This window comes from Gracilinanus agilis, chromosome 1 (assembly GCF_016433145.1).
Source record: "Gracilinanus agilis isolate LMUSP501 chromosome 1, AgileGrace, whole genome shotgun sequence".
NCBI classification, from domain to species: Eukaryota; Metazoa; Chordata; class Mammalia; order Didelphimorphia; family Didelphidae; genus Gracilinanus; species Gracilinanus agilis.
Genome location: NC_058130.1, coordinates 500,875,965 through 500,896,164, shown reverse-complemented (window position 1 = coordinate 500,896,164; position 20,200 = coordinate 500,875,965). Strand labels below are relative to the sequence as shown.

General features: G+C 36.4%; 1 protein-coding gene across 1 annotated transcript in view; it reads right to left on the bottom strand.

Moving 5' to 3' along the window:
* ARFGEF1 (ADP ribosylation factor guanine nucleotide exchange factor 1) overlaps positions 1-20,200 on the bottom strand; it is a 163,508-nt gene that overhangs the window by 69,122 nt on the left and 74,186 nt on the right. The window contains exons 11-14 of the mRNA XM_044665941.1: positions 14,276-14,375; positions 14,046-14,185; positions 13,810-13,918; positions 11,761-11,962 (exon numbers count right to left, since the gene is read on the bottom strand). Coding sequence (XP_044521876.1) covers positions 11,761-11,962; positions 13,810-13,918; positions 14,046-14,185; positions 14,276-14,375 — 551 coding nt within the window. The remainder of the gene's footprint in view (positions 1-11,760; positions 11,963-13,809; positions 13,919-14,045; positions 14,186-14,275; positions 14,376-20,200) is intronic.

The window sequence follows — 20,200 nt, the reverse complement described above, 5'->3', positions numbered from 1 at the left end:
GTGGAAGAGTGGTAAGGGTGGGCAATGGGGGTCAAGTGACTTTCCCAGGGTCACACAGCTGGGAAGTGTCTGAGGCCAGATTTGAACCCTGGACCTCCCATCTCTAGGCCTGACTCTCAACCCACTGAGCTACCCAGCTGCCCTATAATCTCAACTTTTATATGTTACTGTAGACTACCAAATTTATTTCCTGAAAAAAACTTGAGAATTTTGCATTATTTTGATGCTGAATTTATAGTTTTTCTTTTGAAAAATATTTCCTAAAACTAGTTACAACAAATCAATAAAGAGATGCACCATTAAAAAGAAATATTCTATTGTAGGTCCCAGAATGAAAGGTGGCAAATATGATAATTTTAGAAGTATAATGCCAGAGATTTTAAAGAGTTTACTTTTAGCCTACAGAATACTTTCCCCTCCCAGTGCAGCCCTCCTCCCTTCTTCCTTCATCTCCTAGTGCACACACAAGTATCAGATGATAAAAAAAAAATTTTTTTTAAATACAATGTGCCTAGTTGGGGGTATTTGTATTCTTTTTTTAAATAAATCCTTATCTTCCACCTTAGACTCAATACTGTGTATTAGTTCCAAGGCAGAAGAGTGGCAAGGACGAGGCAATAGGGATTAAGTGACTTGCCCAGGGGTCATAGAGCTAGGAAGTATTTGAGGCCAGATTTGATCCTAGGACTTTCCATCTGTAGACCTAGTTCTCAATCCACTGAGCCACCCCACTACCCTGGCATTTGTATTTTAACAGAGAACTCTGGAAAACAAAAAGTCTTCTAAATTAAAAGGACCAAAATGAACTAAGAAACAGAATTCTTATTTCTGCAACTTTCTCTAGAGTTTACAACTCCAAGAGAACAGGAGAAATAATCACTTCTGAAATCTTCAAGTTTGATTTCTATGATTTTCCTACAAGATTACTATGAGGTTCTTGGTATACTTTAGCTATAGTATCTAACACACTGACTTGGCCTTGGATGAAAAAAAGATTCTGAAATACATGCCTTAAGTTATTTTATTAACCTATAACAAATGACAATTTTAAATTCTAAAAAGAGAAATGCCCAGTTTTATAGAATGAACATAAAAACATAGTTGCAAGAGACTTCCAGGTTAAGATGGCGGAAAAGTAGAAGCACCTGCTTAACCTCTCCTAACCCACACATACAGGACTACTTAAGAAGACATAAAAACAAAAAACGAAGGGACCCTACAATAGGGCGCAGCATTAGAGGTACGTGGAATCAGGGCATTACCATACTATAAGGGGGTGAAACAGCTCTCACTAAAACGCGAGCTGAGCAATCCCCTCTCGCCCCCACACCACCTACAGTGCCAAAGCCAGCGCAAAAGACTTAGAACAAGTTTGGGGCACCCATTAAGTCATTGGCAGCTACTTGGGGTCACCAGGGCCTGCTCCTGAGAGCAGCTAGACTTAAGACCCCAAGAGGCTAAAGAACGTGCAGACTTTGAACATAGACCCTGAGCACAGGCTCGGTCGCAACTGCAGATGCGGATCCTGAGCGCAAGCATGGACCTTGGGTGGGGACCCAGTGCAGAGGGGGTGCATGACTGGGGAAGCAGCGCCCTGAGACTGTTAAAGGAGCTTTGGGAGAACAACTAGACCTGAGACCTCAGGAGCCCAAAGAGCACATACAGACCCTGGGCGTGAGGATAAAGCTGAGAGGTCGTTGGGCTAACAATGGCAAGCCAGAGACAAGAACCCCAGAAGAGAAAGATCAAGAAGAAATCTTTAACACTCAACAACTTTTACACAGAAAAAATCCAGACAAAGAGCAAACAGCAGAGGAGAACAAACAAGTAATCATATCCAAACCTTCCCCACAAAATGAAAACTGGTCACAAGCTATTGAAGAGTTCAAATCTGAGATTATGAGAAATATGGTAGAGATCTGGCAAGAAAATAACAGTTTAAAAGGCAGAGGTTCACAATTAGAAAGTGAGGCTGAGAAATCAAATGAATTGATAAGCAAGTTAAAGACCAGAAATGACCAGCTGGAAGACCTGAAGAACCAAACAGACCAGATTCAAAAGGAAAACCAAAAGATTATAGCTGAAAACCAGTCTCTAAACGCTAGAATCGGGCAATTAGAAAAAGATGCCCCCAAATCAAAGGAATTAATAAGCAAATTGGAGACCAAAATCAAACAGCTGGAAAACAGGATAGACCAAATCGAAAATGAAAATCAAAAGAATATAGCAGAAAACCAGTCTCTAAAGACGAGAATTGGGCAAGTAGAAGCCAATGATCTCTCAAGACAACAAGAACAAATAAAGCAGTCAAAAGACTGATAAAACAGAAGGAAACATGAAATATCTCACTGAGAAATTGACAGATCAAGAAAACAGGTCTAGAAGAGATAATTTGAGAATCATTGGTCTTCCTGAAAAAACAGAAATTAATAGAAATTTGGACTCCATACTAAAGGAAATTATTCAGCAAAATTGCTCTGAAGTTCTACAACAAGAGGGCAATATAGACATTGAAAGGATCCCTTTACACTTAACCCTGAAAAGACAACCCCCAGGAATATAATAGCCAAATTCAAGAGCTTCCAAGTAAAAGAAAAATTTTTTACAAGAAGCCAGAAAGAGACAATTCAGATATCAAGGAGCACCAATCAGGATCACACAGGATCTGGCAGCCTTCACACTACAAGACCTCAAGGTTTGGAATATGATATTCAGAAAGGCAAGAGAATTGGGTCTACAACCAAGGATCACATACCCATCAAAACTGACTATATACTTCCAGGGGAAAGTATGGGCATTCAACAAGATAGAAGATTTCCAAGTATTTGCACAGAAAAGACCAGGACTAAATGGAAAGTTCAATATCCAACCAAGGGGAGCAGAGGAGTGGGGAGATCTAAAAAAGGGAGGGAAGGAGTCAGGAGAGGAAATTCATTAGGCCTTAAAAGTAAAAAGAGGGAAACAACAAGGGAGGGGGTAGAAAGGGTAGTAAATCAAGGGAGGGGAAAAGGCTTACTGGTTTAAAACAAATCACTGGTTTAAAAAGGAAATATCCTAAGAAGAAGGGGTAGAACTAAGAGAGGATACCAAAATGTTGTGGAACACACAACTGATAATTATAACTCTGAATGTGAATGGGATAATTGATTATACTAAATAAAAAAGCTTTTGTGCAAACAAAAGCAATGCAACCAAAATCAGAAGGGAAACAATTGGGAAAAAAATATTTATACCAAAAACTCTGACAGGGGTCTAATTACTCAAATATACAAGGAGTGTAAGAATTAAAATTTAGTTGTTATATCTATATATTAAAATTGTGTGGCCGCCAGGAATCAACAATTCAGGTTGATTCCGTAATTAAATCAGACCCAAGTCAGCATCGGGTTGAGGAGTTTATTTACAATCAGGAAGGTAAAGTAGGGATAAAGAGAAGAGGGAGGTTAGAAGTCTAAATAAATGAAGCTGTAAGCCACAAGGCCCAACAGCCAGATAGGCAGAGTTTAGAATTGGCCCAGCTAGGCCAAGGAAGCCAGCCTAACTTACCCACGTGACAATACAGAGTGTAAGCTGTCTGTGGTCTCAGGAGATGCTTCTTCCTCCAGTTCCAGACGGCAACTGCCCCCACAGGAAGTTCACTCACTTACTTAAAGAGATCGTATCTTTCATCACTTCCTGTGGTCCACCTCTAATTCAAATGGACAAATGGCAGTTTCTACACTGATTTGGACTGCCCAAAGGGCAGTCCCTTATTCTTGATTTGTTACTTATTGTCACGTGTCGGTAACTCGTCTCCCCTCCCCACTAAGGGAGGTGGGAGTGACATCATTAGCACGCCTGGGTTGAGTAGATTTTTGACTATTAATGGGATCTGGCTAATTCTATTTACACAGGAGTTACTACATCAATTGTATAAAAAACATCAAGCCATTCCCCAATTGATAAATGGGCAAGGGACATGAATAGGCAATTTTCAGATAAAGAAATCAAAACTATCAATAAGCACATGAGAAAGTGTTCTAAATCTCTAATAATTAGAGAAATGCAAATCAAAACAATGCTGAGGTATCACCTCACACCTACGAGATTGGCTAAAAAGAGTGTAGGGGAGAGTAATGAATGTTGGAGAAGATGTGGCCAAATTGGGACATTAATGCATTGCTGGTGGAGTTGTGAACTGATCCAACCATTCTGGCTGGAAATTTGGAACTAAGCTCAAAAGGCTAGAAAAGTCCATGGGAAAGTATGGGCATTCAACAAAATTGAAGATTTCCAAGTATTTGCACAGAAAAGACCAGGACTAAATGGAAAGTTTGATATCCAACCACAAAAATCGAGAGAAACATGAAAAGGTAAATAAGATACAGAGGGGAAAGCAAGAAAACTTATAATTTTTAAATTTGCCTTTTTAAGGGCCTCAGTGAGATCTAATTATCTGTATTCCTATGTGGAGAAATGCTATGTATATTTCTCTGTAGTGAACTCTATTCACTATTATAGTATTCACTATTATAGTAATCAGAAGAATAATTCACAGGGTGAGGGTGGAACACTAAATAATCTAAGATGACATGGGGGATGGGAAAGAGGGGGTGATTAGCAGGGGACACAAAGAGAAACTTGAGTGAATAAGAAAATAGGATATTCTATTACACACAAAGAGGGCATGGGAGGGAGAGGGGACAAATACTATTATAAGAAGGAAAGGAAGAGAGCATTAAGAGGTAATATTTAAACCTTACTCTCAGTGTAATCAATCTGGAGAGGGAAGAGTAGCTATACTATCCATTGGGATATAAAACTCTTATCTAACCCGACTGAGAAAGTCAGAGGGGATAAACCAAGGGGAGCAGGGGAGTGGGAAGGTCAAAAAAAGGGAGGGGAGAAGAAGGGGGAGGGAATTCATTAGGCCTTTAAAAACAAAAAGAAGGGAATAATAAGGGAGGGGGTAGAAAGGGAAGTTAGTCAAGGGAGGGGATAAGGGATAGGGTCTTAATAGCAAACCACTGGTTTAAAAGGAAATAGTATAAGGAGAAGGGATAGGAATAGGGGAGGATACGAAAATGTTAGCGAATGCACAACTTATAATTATAACTCTGAATGTGAATGGGATGAACTCACTCACAAAACGGAAGCAAATAGCAGTGTGGATTAGAAACCAAAATCCTACCATATGTTGTCTACAAGAAACACATATGAGGCGGGAGGACATACACAAGTTTAAGGTTCAGGGCTTGAGCAAAATCTTTTGGGCGTCAAATGAGAAAAACTTGAAGGCAGGAGTGGCTATTATGATTTCTGACAAAGCCAAAGTAAAAATAGATATGATTAAAAAAGACAGGGAAGGTCATTACATCCTGAGTAAAGGCAGTATAAACAATGAGGAAATAACACTACTCAATATATATGCACCAAATGGTATAGCATCCAAATTGATAAAGGAGAAACTGGCAGAGCTCAAGAAGGAAATAGAGAGTAAAACCATAATAGTGGGAGATCTAAATATTCCTCTTTCAGATCTAGATAAATCAAACCAAAAAATAAATAAGAAAGAGTTAAGAGAGGTGAATGAAGTCCTAGAAAAATTAGACTTAATTGATATGTGGAGAAAAATAAATAGGGAGAAAAAGGAATACACCTTCTTTTCAGCTGCACATGGTACATTCACAAAGATAGACCATGTTATAGGGCATAGAATCATTGCAAACAAATGCAAAAGAGCAGATATAATAAATGTAACCTTCTCAGATCATAATGCAATAAAAATAATAATTAGTAAGGGCACCTGGACAGGAAAATAAAAAACCAATTGGAAATTAAACAATATGATTCTCCAAAATCAATTTGTCAAAGAAGAAATCATAGAAACAATCAACAATTTCATTGAAGAGAATGATAATGATGAGACATCCTACCAAACTCTGTGGGATGCGGCCAAGGCAGTTCTCTGGGGAAAATTTATATCCTTGAGTGCATATATTAACAAATTAAGGAGGGCAGAGATTAATGAATTGGGTATGCAACTCAAAAAATTAGAAAGCGAGCAAATTAAAAACCCCCAGATGAAAACTAAATATAGAAATACTAAAAATTAAGGGAGAAATTAATAAAATCAAAAGTAAAAGAACTATTGAATTAATAAATAAGACTAGAAGCTGGTATTTTGAAAAAACAGATAAAATTGACAAAGTACTGGTCAATCTAATAAGAAAAAGGAAAGAAGAAAACCAAATTGACAGTATTAAAGATGAAAAGGGAGACCTCACCTATAATGAAGGGGAAATTAAGGCAATCATTAAGAACTATTTTGCCCAATTATATGGCAATAAATATAACAATTTAGGAGATATGGATGAATATTTACAAAAATATAAATTGCCTAGATTAACAGCAGAAGAAATAGAATACCTAAATAATCCCATATCAGAAATAGAAATTGAACAAGCCATCAAAGAACTCCCTAAGAAAAAAATCACCAGGACCTGATGGATTCACAAGTGAATTCTATCAGACATTCAAAGAGCAACTAATCCCAATACTATACAAATTATTTGATATGATAAGCAAAGGAGTCCTACCAAATTCCTTCTATGACACAAATATGGTACTGATCCCAAAGCCAGGTAGACCAAAAACAGAGAAAGAAAACTATAGACCAATCTCCCTAATGAACATAGATGCAAAAATCTTAAATAGAATATTAGCAAAGAGACGCCAGCAAGTAATTAAGAACATCATCCACCATGATCAAGTGGGATTTATACCAGGAATGCAAGGTTGGTTCAACATTAGGAAAACCATCCACATAATTGACCATATCAACAGTCTAACCAACAAAAATCACATGATTATCTCAATAGATGCTGAAAAAGCCTTTGACAAAATACAGCATATCCATTCCTATTGAAAACGCTGAAAAGTATAGGAATAGAAGGACCCTTCCTAAAAATAATAAACAGTATATACCTAAAACCATCAACAAGCATTATATGCAATGAGGATAAATTAGAAGGCTTCCCAATAAGATCAGGAGTGAAACAAGGATGCCCATTATCACCTCTATTATTCAACATAGTACTGGAAACACTAGCAATAGCAATTAGAGAAGAAAAAGAAATTGAAGGTATCAAAATAGGCAATGAGGAGACTAAGCTATCACTATTTGCAGATGATATGATGGTATACTTAAAAAATCCTATAGAATCAACTAAGAAGCTGGTAGAAATAATCAACAAGTTTAGCAAAGTTGCAGGATACAAAATAAATTCACATAAATCATCAGCATTTCTATATATTTCCAACACATTAGAGCAGCAAGAGGTAGAAAGAGAAACACCATTTAAAATTACCCTAGACAATATAAAATACTTGGGAATCCATCTACCAAAACAAACACAGCAATTATAAGAAAACAACTACAAAACACTTTCCAAACAAATAAAGCTGGAGCTGAACAATTGGAAAGCCAATGGGTAGGACAAGCTAACATAATAAAAATGAACATTCTACCCAAATTAATTTACCTATTTAGCGCCCGCCATACCTATCAAATTACCAAAAAACTTCTTTACTAAATTAGGAAAAACTATAACAAATTTCATTTGGAATAACAAAAGATCAAGAATATCAAGGGAAATAATGAAAAAAAATGTGAAGGAAGGGGGCCTAGCAGTACCAGATATTAAACTATACTATAAAGCAGCAGTAATCAAAACAATATGATACTGGCTAAGAAATAAAAGGGAGGATCAGTGGAATAGACTTGGGGTTAATTACATCAGCAAGACAGTGTTTGATAAACCCAAAGAGCCCAACTTTTGGGACATGAATCCACTATTTGACAAAAACTGCTGGGAAATTTGGAAAACAATATGGGAGAGATTAGGTTTAGATCAACATCTCATACCCTACACCAAGATAAATTCAGAATGGGTGAATGACTTGAATATAAAGAGGGAAACTATAAATAAGTTAAGTGAACACAAAATAGTATACCTATCAGATCTCTGGAAAAGGAAAGATTTTAAAACCAAGCAAGAGCTAGAGAAAATGACAAAATGTAAATTAAATGGTTTTGATTATATTAAGCTAAAAAGCTTTTGTACAAACAAAAACAATGTAGTCAAAATCAGAAGGGAAACAACAAATTGGGAAAAAATCTTTATAACAAAAAAACTCTGACAGGGGTCTAATTACTCAAATATAGAAGGAATTAAATCAATTGTATAAAAAATCAAGCCATTCCCCAATTGAAAAATGGGCAAGAGACACGAATAGGCAATTTTCAGGTAAAGAAATCAAAAGTTTCAATAAGCACATGAGAAAGTGTTCTAAATCTCTAATAATTAGAGAAATGCAAATCAAAACAACTCTGAGGGATCACCTCACACCTAGCAGATTGGCTAAAATCAAAGAAGGGGAGAGTGATGAGTGTTGGAGGGGATGTGGCAAAATTGGGACATTAATGCATTGCTGGTGGAGTTGTGAACTGATCCATCCATTCTAGCTGGCAATTTGGAACTATGCTCAAAGGGCTATAAAAGAATGCCTGCCCTTTGATCCAGCCATACCATTGCTGGGTTTGTACCCCAAAGAGATCATAGATAAACAGACTTGTACGAAAATATTTATAGCTGCGTTTCTTGTGGTGGCAAAAAACTAGAAAAGGAGGGTATGTCCTTCAATTGGGGAATGGCTGAACAAATTGTGGTATATGCTGGTGATGGTATAATACTATTGTGCTAAAAGGAATAATAAACTGGAGGAATTCCAGGTGAACTTGAAAGACCTCCAAGAACTGATACAGAGCAAAAGGAGCAGAGCCAGAAGAACATTGTACACAGAGACTGATATACTATGGTAAAATTGAATGTAATGACACAAGACAGCTCTGAGGGATTTATGGTAAAGATGCTACCCTCATTCAGAGGAAGGACTGCAGAAGAGGAAACATAGAAGATAAACAACTGCTTGAACACATGGGTTGGGGTGGACATGATTGAGGATGTGGACTCGAAACTACCACACCAATGCAACTACCAACAATTTGGAAATAGGTCTTGATTGACGACACATGTTACAACCAGTGGAAATGCGCATCAGCCATGGGTGGGGGGAGTGTGGGGTTGAAGGGGAAAGTAGGGGCATGGAGCATGTAAACATGTTAAAAATGAATATTAAAAAATGTTAAAAAAAAAAAAAGGCTAGAAAAGATTGCCTGCCCTTTCATCCAGCCATACCATTGATGGGTTTGTACCCCAAAGAGATCATAGATAAACAGACTTGTACGAAAATATTTATAGCCGCGATTTTTGTGGTGGCAGAAAACTGGAAAAGGAGGGTATGCCCTTCTATTGGGGAATGGCTGAACAAACTGTGGTATATGCTGGTGTTGTGAGGAAGATTAGTTATTAATTAAGTATTAAGGATGTACCTAGCAGGAAGGAGCTGGAGCATTCCAAGATGGAATAAAGAAGCAGGAAGAAGTGGCTTGTGCTCTGAGAGAGAGTTCATTAGGGGTTGGCATAAACTATGGTTAGCCCTGGGAGATATCAGAGTGAAGGACACCCTGCATCCTGATTTCCCTGGGATTCTGTGTGGTGGTGGCATCTAGCAAGGGGACAAGAACAACAGAGCAGCACCAAGGAAAGAGGAGAAGTTTGGGATCTGCTGGACAGTATCTCAAGCACACCCTCTCTACTTGGATACCTTGGCTTTTGACATCCTGAGATCATCTGTGGATTACTGTGAGAAACTCCAAAGCCACCCTCAGCCCTTAGCTGTGCTGATCAAGCCTGGCAGGAACCAGATTTCATGCAGGCTCCCAGTGATTCCATTACTGCTCCTTTGGGCTCTGCCTGCTAGATTACTAAGATTAGAGTAGAGAAGTCCTCCCCTTGCCCTGTGGTTTTCTCATTAGGTTTTAAGTATAGAATTCCCTTTCCCACTTTTTAGTTGAACATAATTAAAACTGCTAAACCTTTACCTTGCCTGTTGATTCCATAAACCCCGGCCTAGGGAAAGTTGGGTGACAGTTAAGACCAACTACCATTCCTGTGTTAATCCAGTGAACTCTAGTCTTCCCATCCTGGTCCAGTCTCTCCTAAAACCCAGTGTGTGTACCCACAACTATTCAGATTTATTGTAACATCCCTAGTGCCCTCCATTAACTATTTTCACACTGGTGAAGGAATATTATTGTGCTAAAAGGAATAATAAACTGGAGGAATTCCATGTGAACTGGAAAGACCTCCAGCAATTGATGCAGAACGAAAGGAGCAGAGCCAGAAGAACATTGTACACAGAGACTGATACACTGTGGTAAAATCGAATGCAATGGACTTCTATACTAGCAGCAATGCAATGATCCATAACAATTCTGAGGGACTTATGGAAAAGAACGCTACCCACATTCAGAGGAAGAACTACAGGAGAGGAAACACAGAAGAAAAGCAACTGCTTGAACACATGGGTTGAGGCGGACATGATTGGGGATGTAGACCTGAAACTACCACACCTATGCAACTATCAACAATTTGGAAATAAGTCTTGATCGATGACACATGTTAAAACCAGGGGAAAAGCCCATCGGCTATGGGGGGGGGGGAGGTTAGGGGGTGAAGGGGAAAATAAGAACATGAATCATGTAACCATAACTTTTCTAAAAAATAAAAATTATCTAAAGTTGAAAAAAAAACACAGTTGCAATTTTAAAAAGTAAGGTATATTCCATAATGATCAAAAACCCTTGGAAAGCTTTGGGCTTACCCTATATAAGAAAAAGAGGTAATGAAAATAAAATGTCTCATCCCCTAAAAATTCTGCCCAAGAAAGAGTTGAAAGTATCTTCATTAAATAAAAACGTGAGTTATTTTTAAATTTGTAGTCTAAATCAATAGGAGCTTGTTTTGAAATACAAGAGCATATTACAAAGCAAAGAAAGGTAGACAGTAAACTAACAAAATATAAAGCAGAAGCTTAAGATAAAAGCTCTTGAAAAATGAACTAAACAAGAAAAAGGGGTAGGGAATCTGAAGAAAATAGATTTGTATAAAGAGAAGAGAAACAGCATAGTGAGCTCAAGACGGCAGTTAGAGTAGAAAGATTAGGAATAACACTGGCAAGATAGAAGAGAGAGTGGGAAAGATCAGATTTTGTTAAAGTTAGACACACATACCAATTTGGCTGAAGCAGGAGCTGGCCCTGGTATCGATGCATTAAAAAAAATTTAAACAAGAAACCAAAAGGGTGGATGTGTGAACCAAATAGGGAAGAATTTTAAAGGCCTACTTAAGGCCTATTTTTAGAAAGGGAGTAATAGGTAACATCTAGAAAAAACTTTTATGTTTTAAAAAGTAAGCCTTCACCTTCATTCATAATAATGTGGTTGAATACTTTATTGCCTGAGCTAAGCTAACTGAAAAATGTGAAAACATACTAATAATGATTATAAGGTTTTTGTATCCCAGAGTTCATTCACACAATTATGGAATGAAATTATGTTTGTGCTGGACTGCATTAGAGAAGGCATAGGAAACAAGGTATGATTTCTGGGATAGGCAGAGAAATGGCTGAGATCCAGGAGAACAGTTTTTGAAGAGAGAAATCCATTCTTCCTTTCTACTCATCCTGGGGTGTTTTAGAAGAGGAAAGGTGGGACAATTCAACACATACAGAGTTCATAACCCCTCTGCCTAAGGTACTATGGCCTGTCCTTTCCAAAGACAATCAACATGTTTTCACATTAAATTTGACACTTACAAATCTATTCCCTGTTCTATGATTTCTTTCTGTTGCTTTAGGACTTCAAATTGTTCTGGATTGTCAGTGCCAGACATCTGTGTACTGTAGCTGCCAATTCCTGAGGAGGCTGTAGAATCCAGAGAATTTAAGCTTCCATATCTATTAATTGTCTCAGAGTGTTTGGTTTCATTTGTCTCTTGTTCTGTGGGTTTTTCCTGACCTACAAAAATAAAAATAGTAAAGCAGAATTCTGACAAAAATATGATAAGAAAAGCTTCAAACTGTGTTACTATTTTTCCAACATCTTAATCACACAATCTACAAGATGTTAGAGCTAAAAGGGATCACTTATATATGAGCTAACCACAAGGAAGTGAAGGGACCGACCCAAGGTTACACAGCTTGTTAACTATATGGTATCTGCTTGTTACCAAAATAGCAAGAGTTAAAAGTATTACTGTCATACTTACTATACTTCAAGTAATTAGTTTTATAAAAAGTTGTTTCAAGAAATTACAAGCGTGCCCCATTTGAGAACATAGCATAAATGAAAAATAACACAAAATTTCCAAAACTTCAAAATAGACAAATTATTGCATTATAAGAATATTTTTTGCCTCACAAAAGCATTTCCACAAAGATACCTAAAATATCAAACTTTCCTATTAACTTTAAAGGAGGCATGTTATTGTAAACGGTTTACAGTTTACATGAACAAAATCTGAAGTATATTAATGGTCAATAGATCAACACAGAAAATGCTCCTGCCTTTTGTTATGTGCTGATGAGCTTACTGTCCCAGTATGGAAAAGAGATGCCTTTGAGTAGGTTGAGATGGGTCTTAACTGAACCATCCATATTCTTTTGACTCTGAACTTTTAATTACTGGCTTTAACCTAGTTAATATTACCACAAAAACTATTCATGGAGGTTAAGGGAGAAGAGGAGGAGGGGAAAAAGGAAATCATAGATACATACAAATTTTTAGAAAGGACTTTAGCAATCACATAGTCCATTTGGTTCCTACCTGAAACATGTATATACTTTTATAATTTCCCAAGTGTTTACCTAGCTTAAATTTTTTCTTAATTTTAAAATTAGCTCTAATTATTTGGAATTTCCTCAATATATTTAATTGAAATTTGCCTCCTTTGTTCCTAACCCAAGGTAACAACCCCAAATCAATCTAATTCCTCTTCCACATGAGACATTGAGTTATCTATCCACTAATGTGTCCCTACAAATCCCTTTTTCATGCCAGACATCCTTAGTTCCTTCAACTGACAGATTTGATCACGTTTTCTGGTACTTAACATTTCCCTCCTCTACACAAACTAAACTGTAAATATCCCCTCTTAAATGTGATATCCAAAATAAACCACACTATTCTAGATGTGGTCTGATCAGGGTAAAGTACAATATCACCTGTCCTATTCTAAATCTAAATAAAAGTCGCCTAGTACTGCAGTCTAAGATTAAATTACCTTTTGGGCTGGCTACCTGGCATTGTGGCAAATAAAATTCATATTTCATTTTATTTTGATTTCTTAAAGAGGGGAAACACCTCTGCTTTTTCTTAAGATACAGAAGTTTGAAAATCTTTTAACTCCTTATAAAAAAACATTTTATAAATGCAATATCAACTTTTGCTAATGCTATAACACTCAAACTGGCATATTACTTACATCAATAGCTGTGAAGTTTTTAATCTAAATAAAGTCAATTGGACCACCCAAAGGAACATTACTGACATTTTAGGTCATTATTTAAAATGTTTTCTAGGTACTGCAATGCTTTTCTTAAGCTATCATTAAAAAAAGGCTACCAATTAATAATCAGTGTGTGAATCTAAGGGCATTTTAGGACAAATTAATTTAGATAATTAATTAGAAAACACGTAGCTTTAAAGTTAACCATAGGCACATAAAGAAGTAATTAGTAGAAATGTGTTTCTCTTAACAGATGAAATAGGTTTAATTTCACTGAAGTGTATTAATGACAATTCCAACTACGTTGAAAAGTTTAATTCAAAATACAAAAAAACAGTAACATAAAATGTCACCTTACCAAGGGTTGTCTGAGAATTCGGATTCACGTATTGATCTTTACTCCATTCAACCATACACTTCAAAATCGACACTAAACATTCTAAACCCTTTTTCCTCAGGCTTAACTCCTATTAAAAAAAAATTAATTAAACCAAAAATCTCCTTATAAAGAAGTTATTTAAAAAAACAAAAAACAGACTACATAATTCCTTTAATGTAGTTGATATTTGTAAATCTTTGTTTTAAAGTTCCTACCTGAACATTACTCATACCAAGTTCTTGACTGCCTCGTCCTTGGGCTATTTTTGATAGATCATTAACTAATCTTTCAAATATATTTGCTGCATTTAAGTCACAGTCATAGTTAACATAAATGTCCACTACACTCTGAGCATCTGTAAAAAACACAACAGTATTAATTTTAGCAAGAAAATCCCAAAACATTAATTTATTTGCACTTATTGTTAAGAAATTCTTTTAAATACCTGCACAAATCCTTGTCAGTGTCTGGATAACCATCCATTTGTGATCAAATGAGCTGGTAGAGGTTTCCAATATATATAAGAAAATTTCTTTAAAAAATACCTAGCAAATAAGAAAGACAAATATTTAAGAATACATCACAGCTAGTTCCTCGAAAGGAATCACTTCTTAAAAACAATGTTTCTGATATTTACATTCTATTTTGTAAGCCTGAATTAATAGTATTGGATAAATACAGCTAACATGTAAGGTAATCTCAAGACATGCAAAAGAAAACCAAGATTTGCACCTGTGATGATTACGCTTCTGTAGCCTCTAAGTCACATTTCAAAATAAAATTGACAAAGGATCCTTAAACTAGCATATTTCTCTAAAATAGGGCTAAAAAAATTAAGATCCAGGAAATGAATAAAGGTGGAATGGTAAAGGAAGAAGGGGGTGCTGGGAACGAACAATATATAATAGCTTTAAAGTGGAGCTACTCAAAATAATCAAACAAAAAGCATTTATTAAGTACCTACCTAGTGTCAGGCACTATGCTAGGTGCTGGGGATATAAAGATAAAAATGAAATAGTTTCTGTTCTCAAAGAGCTTACAATCTATTGAAAGAAACAACATGTATGCATGTAAGTATATACAAAATATCTATAAAGTAAACATAAGGTAATTTCATAAGGCACTTAAAGTTGAGGGGATGAAGAAAGACTTCATATGTTAGGAGATAGTGCCTAACCTGAGCTCTGAAGAAAGCTAGGGATCCTATGAAATGGGAGGCTATTATAATAAGTCAGATGAGTAATAATGAGGACCTGAACTAAGGTGGTGATATGGGAACCTAGAGATAAATGTGAGAAACATTGAGAAAGTGAAAAAAAAGATTTGGCAACTAAATGGAGAGGGAAACTGAGGAGTCAAGGATGTCTCTGAAGTTGCAGAAGAATAAAAATAGGAAGCGATACCAAAAGGAAATGAAATGACACAGGGTATGCATAAGTAGGCAGAAGTATATTACCAAAAATATTTTAATAAATGACATGAAAATAAAAGACACATATGACCAGAAAATACCCACACCCACACCAGCATATCAGATGGTTTTATAACAGATTTAGAAAGAAGGAATACATAGGAAAAAACTGGACAGAATGAGAAGGTATGGAATGAGTTATCTGTATTGGTGATGAGAGTACTCATGTCAACAGTATTACAATATGTAAATAGTAGAAACATTTGTATTTCTACATAGCAGTAGATGACGTAATTCTTAAATGCAAATGTCCATTTTTAGTATCCTAAAACAATAACACCACTAATCTCATAAAAAGTTACTACTTGAGAAAAAAGGAAAACTGAAAATCACCAAGAACAGTGATATTATAGAATGTCCCAGTCTACACAAAATTCTCACTGCAATTAATATAAAAATGTTTCAAACAAACAAAAATGTTAGCTGCCTAACGAACCAATTTTCAGTTTTGTAGATAAGTAAAATTCTTAAGGTTCAAAACTAATTGTAGAGGGCAGTTAGGTGTCTCAATGGATAAAGAGCCAGATCTGGAGTTAGGAGGACCTGGGTTCAAATATTCTGGCCTCAGATACTTCCTAACTGTGTACCCTGGGCAAGTCACATAACAAGCCCTTACTGCTCTTCTGCCTTGAAACCAATATCTAGTATCTATCAGTTCTAAGACATAAAGTAAGAGTTATTTTTAAAATAAATAATTATAGATGATTCAGTTTAATGGAACAATCATTTGGAAACAATGTTTTTAATAATGCTTAATCATCAACACATAACACAAATTTGAGGAAATAAACACCAGTCTCCCTGAGGGAGATATTATGCCATTACTTTCTTTTGTATATTGAGTTCCTAGTATAGTGCCTTTCAGATAGTGGGCAGTTAAAAAATATTTGTTAAATCTAGTATTACTGTTACCTAATGAATAGTTGCACTAACTAGCAAAGAATTCTGGTCTGCAATAATGTGGGTCTATTTCAACTGTGTATAAAAATCAATTTTAAAAAGGTGAGTGCACAATGTGCAAGACACTATTCTTGATACAAGAGTGCTACCATTAATTACTTTGTCTCATATAATGAGTTCCAGAAAACTTGCCTATTTTTACATTTTTAACCCAAATTGTAACTTATGTATTTAAAGAAATACAAAAATGAATTTTATAAAAATCATAATCTTTGTGTAATATATAAAGTTGCAAAGAGGCATACCTAGGTTTGATATAAAGCAACATTTCTTAGCCATTCAAGCTATTCAAAAGTGAAACAGGTTTCCTTTGGAAGCAATAGATTCTCACAGGAGTATTTGAGCAAAGGCCAAAAAGGTTATTTGTTGGTGATGTCACAGAGAAGATTCTTGGCAGAAATAGATGTATGTGGCTTCACAGATCCCTTCCAACTCTGAGATTTTGTGAAGTCACTTTCCTCTTTCTATTTCATTAACTTTTGCTTTACCTCTATTTCACAGGATCATAGATTTTAAGTTGAAGGAACCTTCTAACCGTTTCAAATTACAAATGAGGTAACCGAGGCCCAGAGAGATTAGCTATTTTTCGAGGAAACACAAAAATAAAGCCAAGACTAAAAGTAGCAAAATCAAGATTCATATCCAGTTCCTAAGTTTAAATCCAGTACTCTATCCACTGTAAAACACAGTCTCAGATCTTAAAACAAAATACCTGTTTTACTAGACTGATACTTTCTGGGGATGTTTATTAACATATATTATCTCATTTAATCCATTTATCAACCTCTGGTGACCACAAATCTAAGATGTTTTGTTGTTGTTCAGTCATTTTCAATCGTGTCCAATTCTTTGTAACTCTTTTTGGGGTTTTGTTGGCAAAAATACTGGAGTGGATTTGCCATTTTGTTCTCCAGTTTATTTTAGAGATAAGGAACTGAGGCAAGTAGAGCTAAATGACCTGCCCAGGGTCACATAGTAAGTGTCTTAAGGCCAGACTTGAACACAGGAAGAGAAGTCTTCTCTACTCCAGTCTGGCACTCTATCCACTGTGCCACCTAGCTTCCCCTAAGCTGTTTAGAGTTAACAAATAATTAACAGTGATCCATATATTAGGGGACTGCTTAGCATTTTTCCTTATAAGTATATATTTATATTTTGTGTACTTCCAACATAGATTTGGATACCCAATATAAATATTTTAACATAAGGCAATGACTATTATATTTTTATTTCAAAGAGAAGAGGAAACACTTTTAAACTAGATCTGAACCTATGATGAACAAATTTCTTCCTAAAATTAATAATCCCTGAAGTACCTAAAATATTCATGTAAATTAGCATCATTTTAAAAAGCCCTTACCTTCTGTCTTAGAATTGATACAAGCTTTCAAGGCAGAAGAGTAGTAAGGGCTAGACAACTGGGATTAAGTGACTTGTCCAGGGTTGCATAGCTAGGAAGTATCTGAGGCCAGATTTGGACCCAAGACCTCCGACTCCAGGCCTGTATGTAAATTATTTTTAAGAATTACAGAACACAAGGACAGCTAGGTGGCTAAGTGAATCAAGAGACAGGCCCAGAGATAGGAGGTTCTGGGTTCAAATTTGACCACAGACATTTCCTGGCTTTGTGACTCTGGGCAAGTCACTTGATTCCCACTGCTTGGCTCTTCAATCTCTTTTGCCTTGGAACCAATATACAGTATTAATGTAGTGATTCTAAAACGGAAAGTAAGGGTTAAAAAAAAGAATTAAACAATATCTTGGAGCTATGACTTGATATAATCAATCATTCTGGAGAGCAATTTGAAATCATGCCCAATGGGCCATAAAACTGTGCAAACCGTTTGACCCAGCAATACCACTATTAGGTCTGTGTTACAGAATACCTATGTTGGAACAAACCACAAGTATAAGCTTTATATTGATAAGAATACCATCTTTCTAGCTATAAAAATCTTTTAACAAGTAGTCTTCTATTCTCTATCTGAATACATCAGGGGAGGGTAAAACCCACTATTCCAAAGCAGTATCAGTGAAAGCCTTTGTCAGTCCCTCCAGGATTATTCAAATATGTGAAGGATCTCTGATTTGGTCCAACTAGGGGACAGCCTTCATCAAAGCAAATCACAACCTATTGAGAATGTGAAGTCCTGGAAAGTTATCTAGGGCACAGAAAAGTTAAATCACTTGCTCAGCACCAGGCACTGAATGTGAAGCTAGGTCCTTCTGACTCCAGTTTACAGAATACACTGTATTCAAAATGATGCACTGGTCTTCACCAGCCTGAAGACTCTACTGGTTAAGGTATGTCACAGCTCTGGTGGACATTAGGAAGTAAAATAGGCCTCTATATAGCCAGAAAGAAAGGCCAAAAGAACTGTGATCAAATGAATATGTAGAATCCAACATAGCTTTTAATTCAACAAACATCCAATAGTGCTATGAGCAAGGCAGTAGGGCTAAAAGATAAAACAATAACAAAAAATACATGCTCTATTCTGAAGTAGCTCACATTCTGATGTAATAAAAACAACAATACATTTAAGTAAAATATGAGATAAACTGAGGAATGAGAAAGAGCACTAATGAGTAGATGATTATGAAAAGATTTTCGTAGGAGGTTGAACCTTATCCTAAAAGGGTACCTGCGATTATTAAAGGCAGGGAGTATATTCCTGGGGAGGAGGAAATATATTTCAACAATGGAGTAAACTGATAGCCTATGCAAAGGCACTGACACCAGAGATGGAAAAGTCCCAAGTTAGGAGGACTAGTTGGCCAGTTTTGGATGGTATGCTGTGTGTGAGTATGAGCACTATGAATTAAGTTTGGTAAGGGAGGCGGGAACCAGATTGTGGAAAGATCTAAATGTAAGACAAAGGTAGTTTTTTGTGTTTTTTTGTTTGTTTTTTAATCCCATAAGGAATATGAAGTAACTGAAAATTTCTGAATTGGGAAAGATAAGGTTAGAACTGAGCTACAAAAATATTAATCTGGCAGTTGTGTTACAGTTGGATAGTAAGGGGGAATAGACTGGAAGCAGAGAAGACAAAGAGACTATTAAAAGTCAAAGTGAAGGGTGAGGAGTTCTAAACTAGAGTACTAGTCATTTAAGTTGAGAGAAGGGGAAAGATGTTTTAGATACAAATACTAGGTTTCTGAAATTCTATAGAGAAATGATCAATGGTCACCACAAAGATAAAACTAGAATGTGCCTCAAAACACAGTTCTAAAGAAAAGATTCAGAAATAAATGCTCTTATTTTCAATTATCCATCATAAAGGAATAAAGCAATCATCCATAAAAACAGTATACCCATAAAAAAGTTTCCAATTTATCTTACCCACTCCTTTTAACAGACACACAGAAAAGTCTGCAAATATAACAAACATTAGAAATAATTTCTCTGAAAGTTTTCTGTCAAAAAGGGCTTAAAATGGGGCAGCTGGGTGGCTCAGTGGATTGAGAGCCAGGCCTAGAGACTGGAGGTCCTAGGTTCAAGTCCGGCCTCGGACACTTCCAGCTGTGTGACCTTGGGCAAGTCACTTGACCCCTATCTCCCACCCTTACCACTCCTGGGCTAAGGACGGTCCCTAGCCCGGATGAAAAAGGAGGAGGGTTGGGCGTGGGGCTAGCAACCCCACCCTGTAAAAACTACATCTGCTAAAGAAACTGCAACCTAAAGTAGGGGCAGCTGGGCTAGCTCAGTGGATTGAGAGCCAGGCCTAGAGACAAAAGGTCCTAGGTTCAAGTCCGGGCTCAGACACTTCCCAGCTGGGTGACCCTGAGCAACCCATTGCCTACTGGTTGTGGCCCTATGCTCCTAGAATGGAGTCCCAGGATAAAAAAAAAAAAAAGGGCTTAAAATAACCTATAATATATACCTTAAATAGAAAGTACCATATTCACTATAGAATATTTATAACTAAACTTTAATTT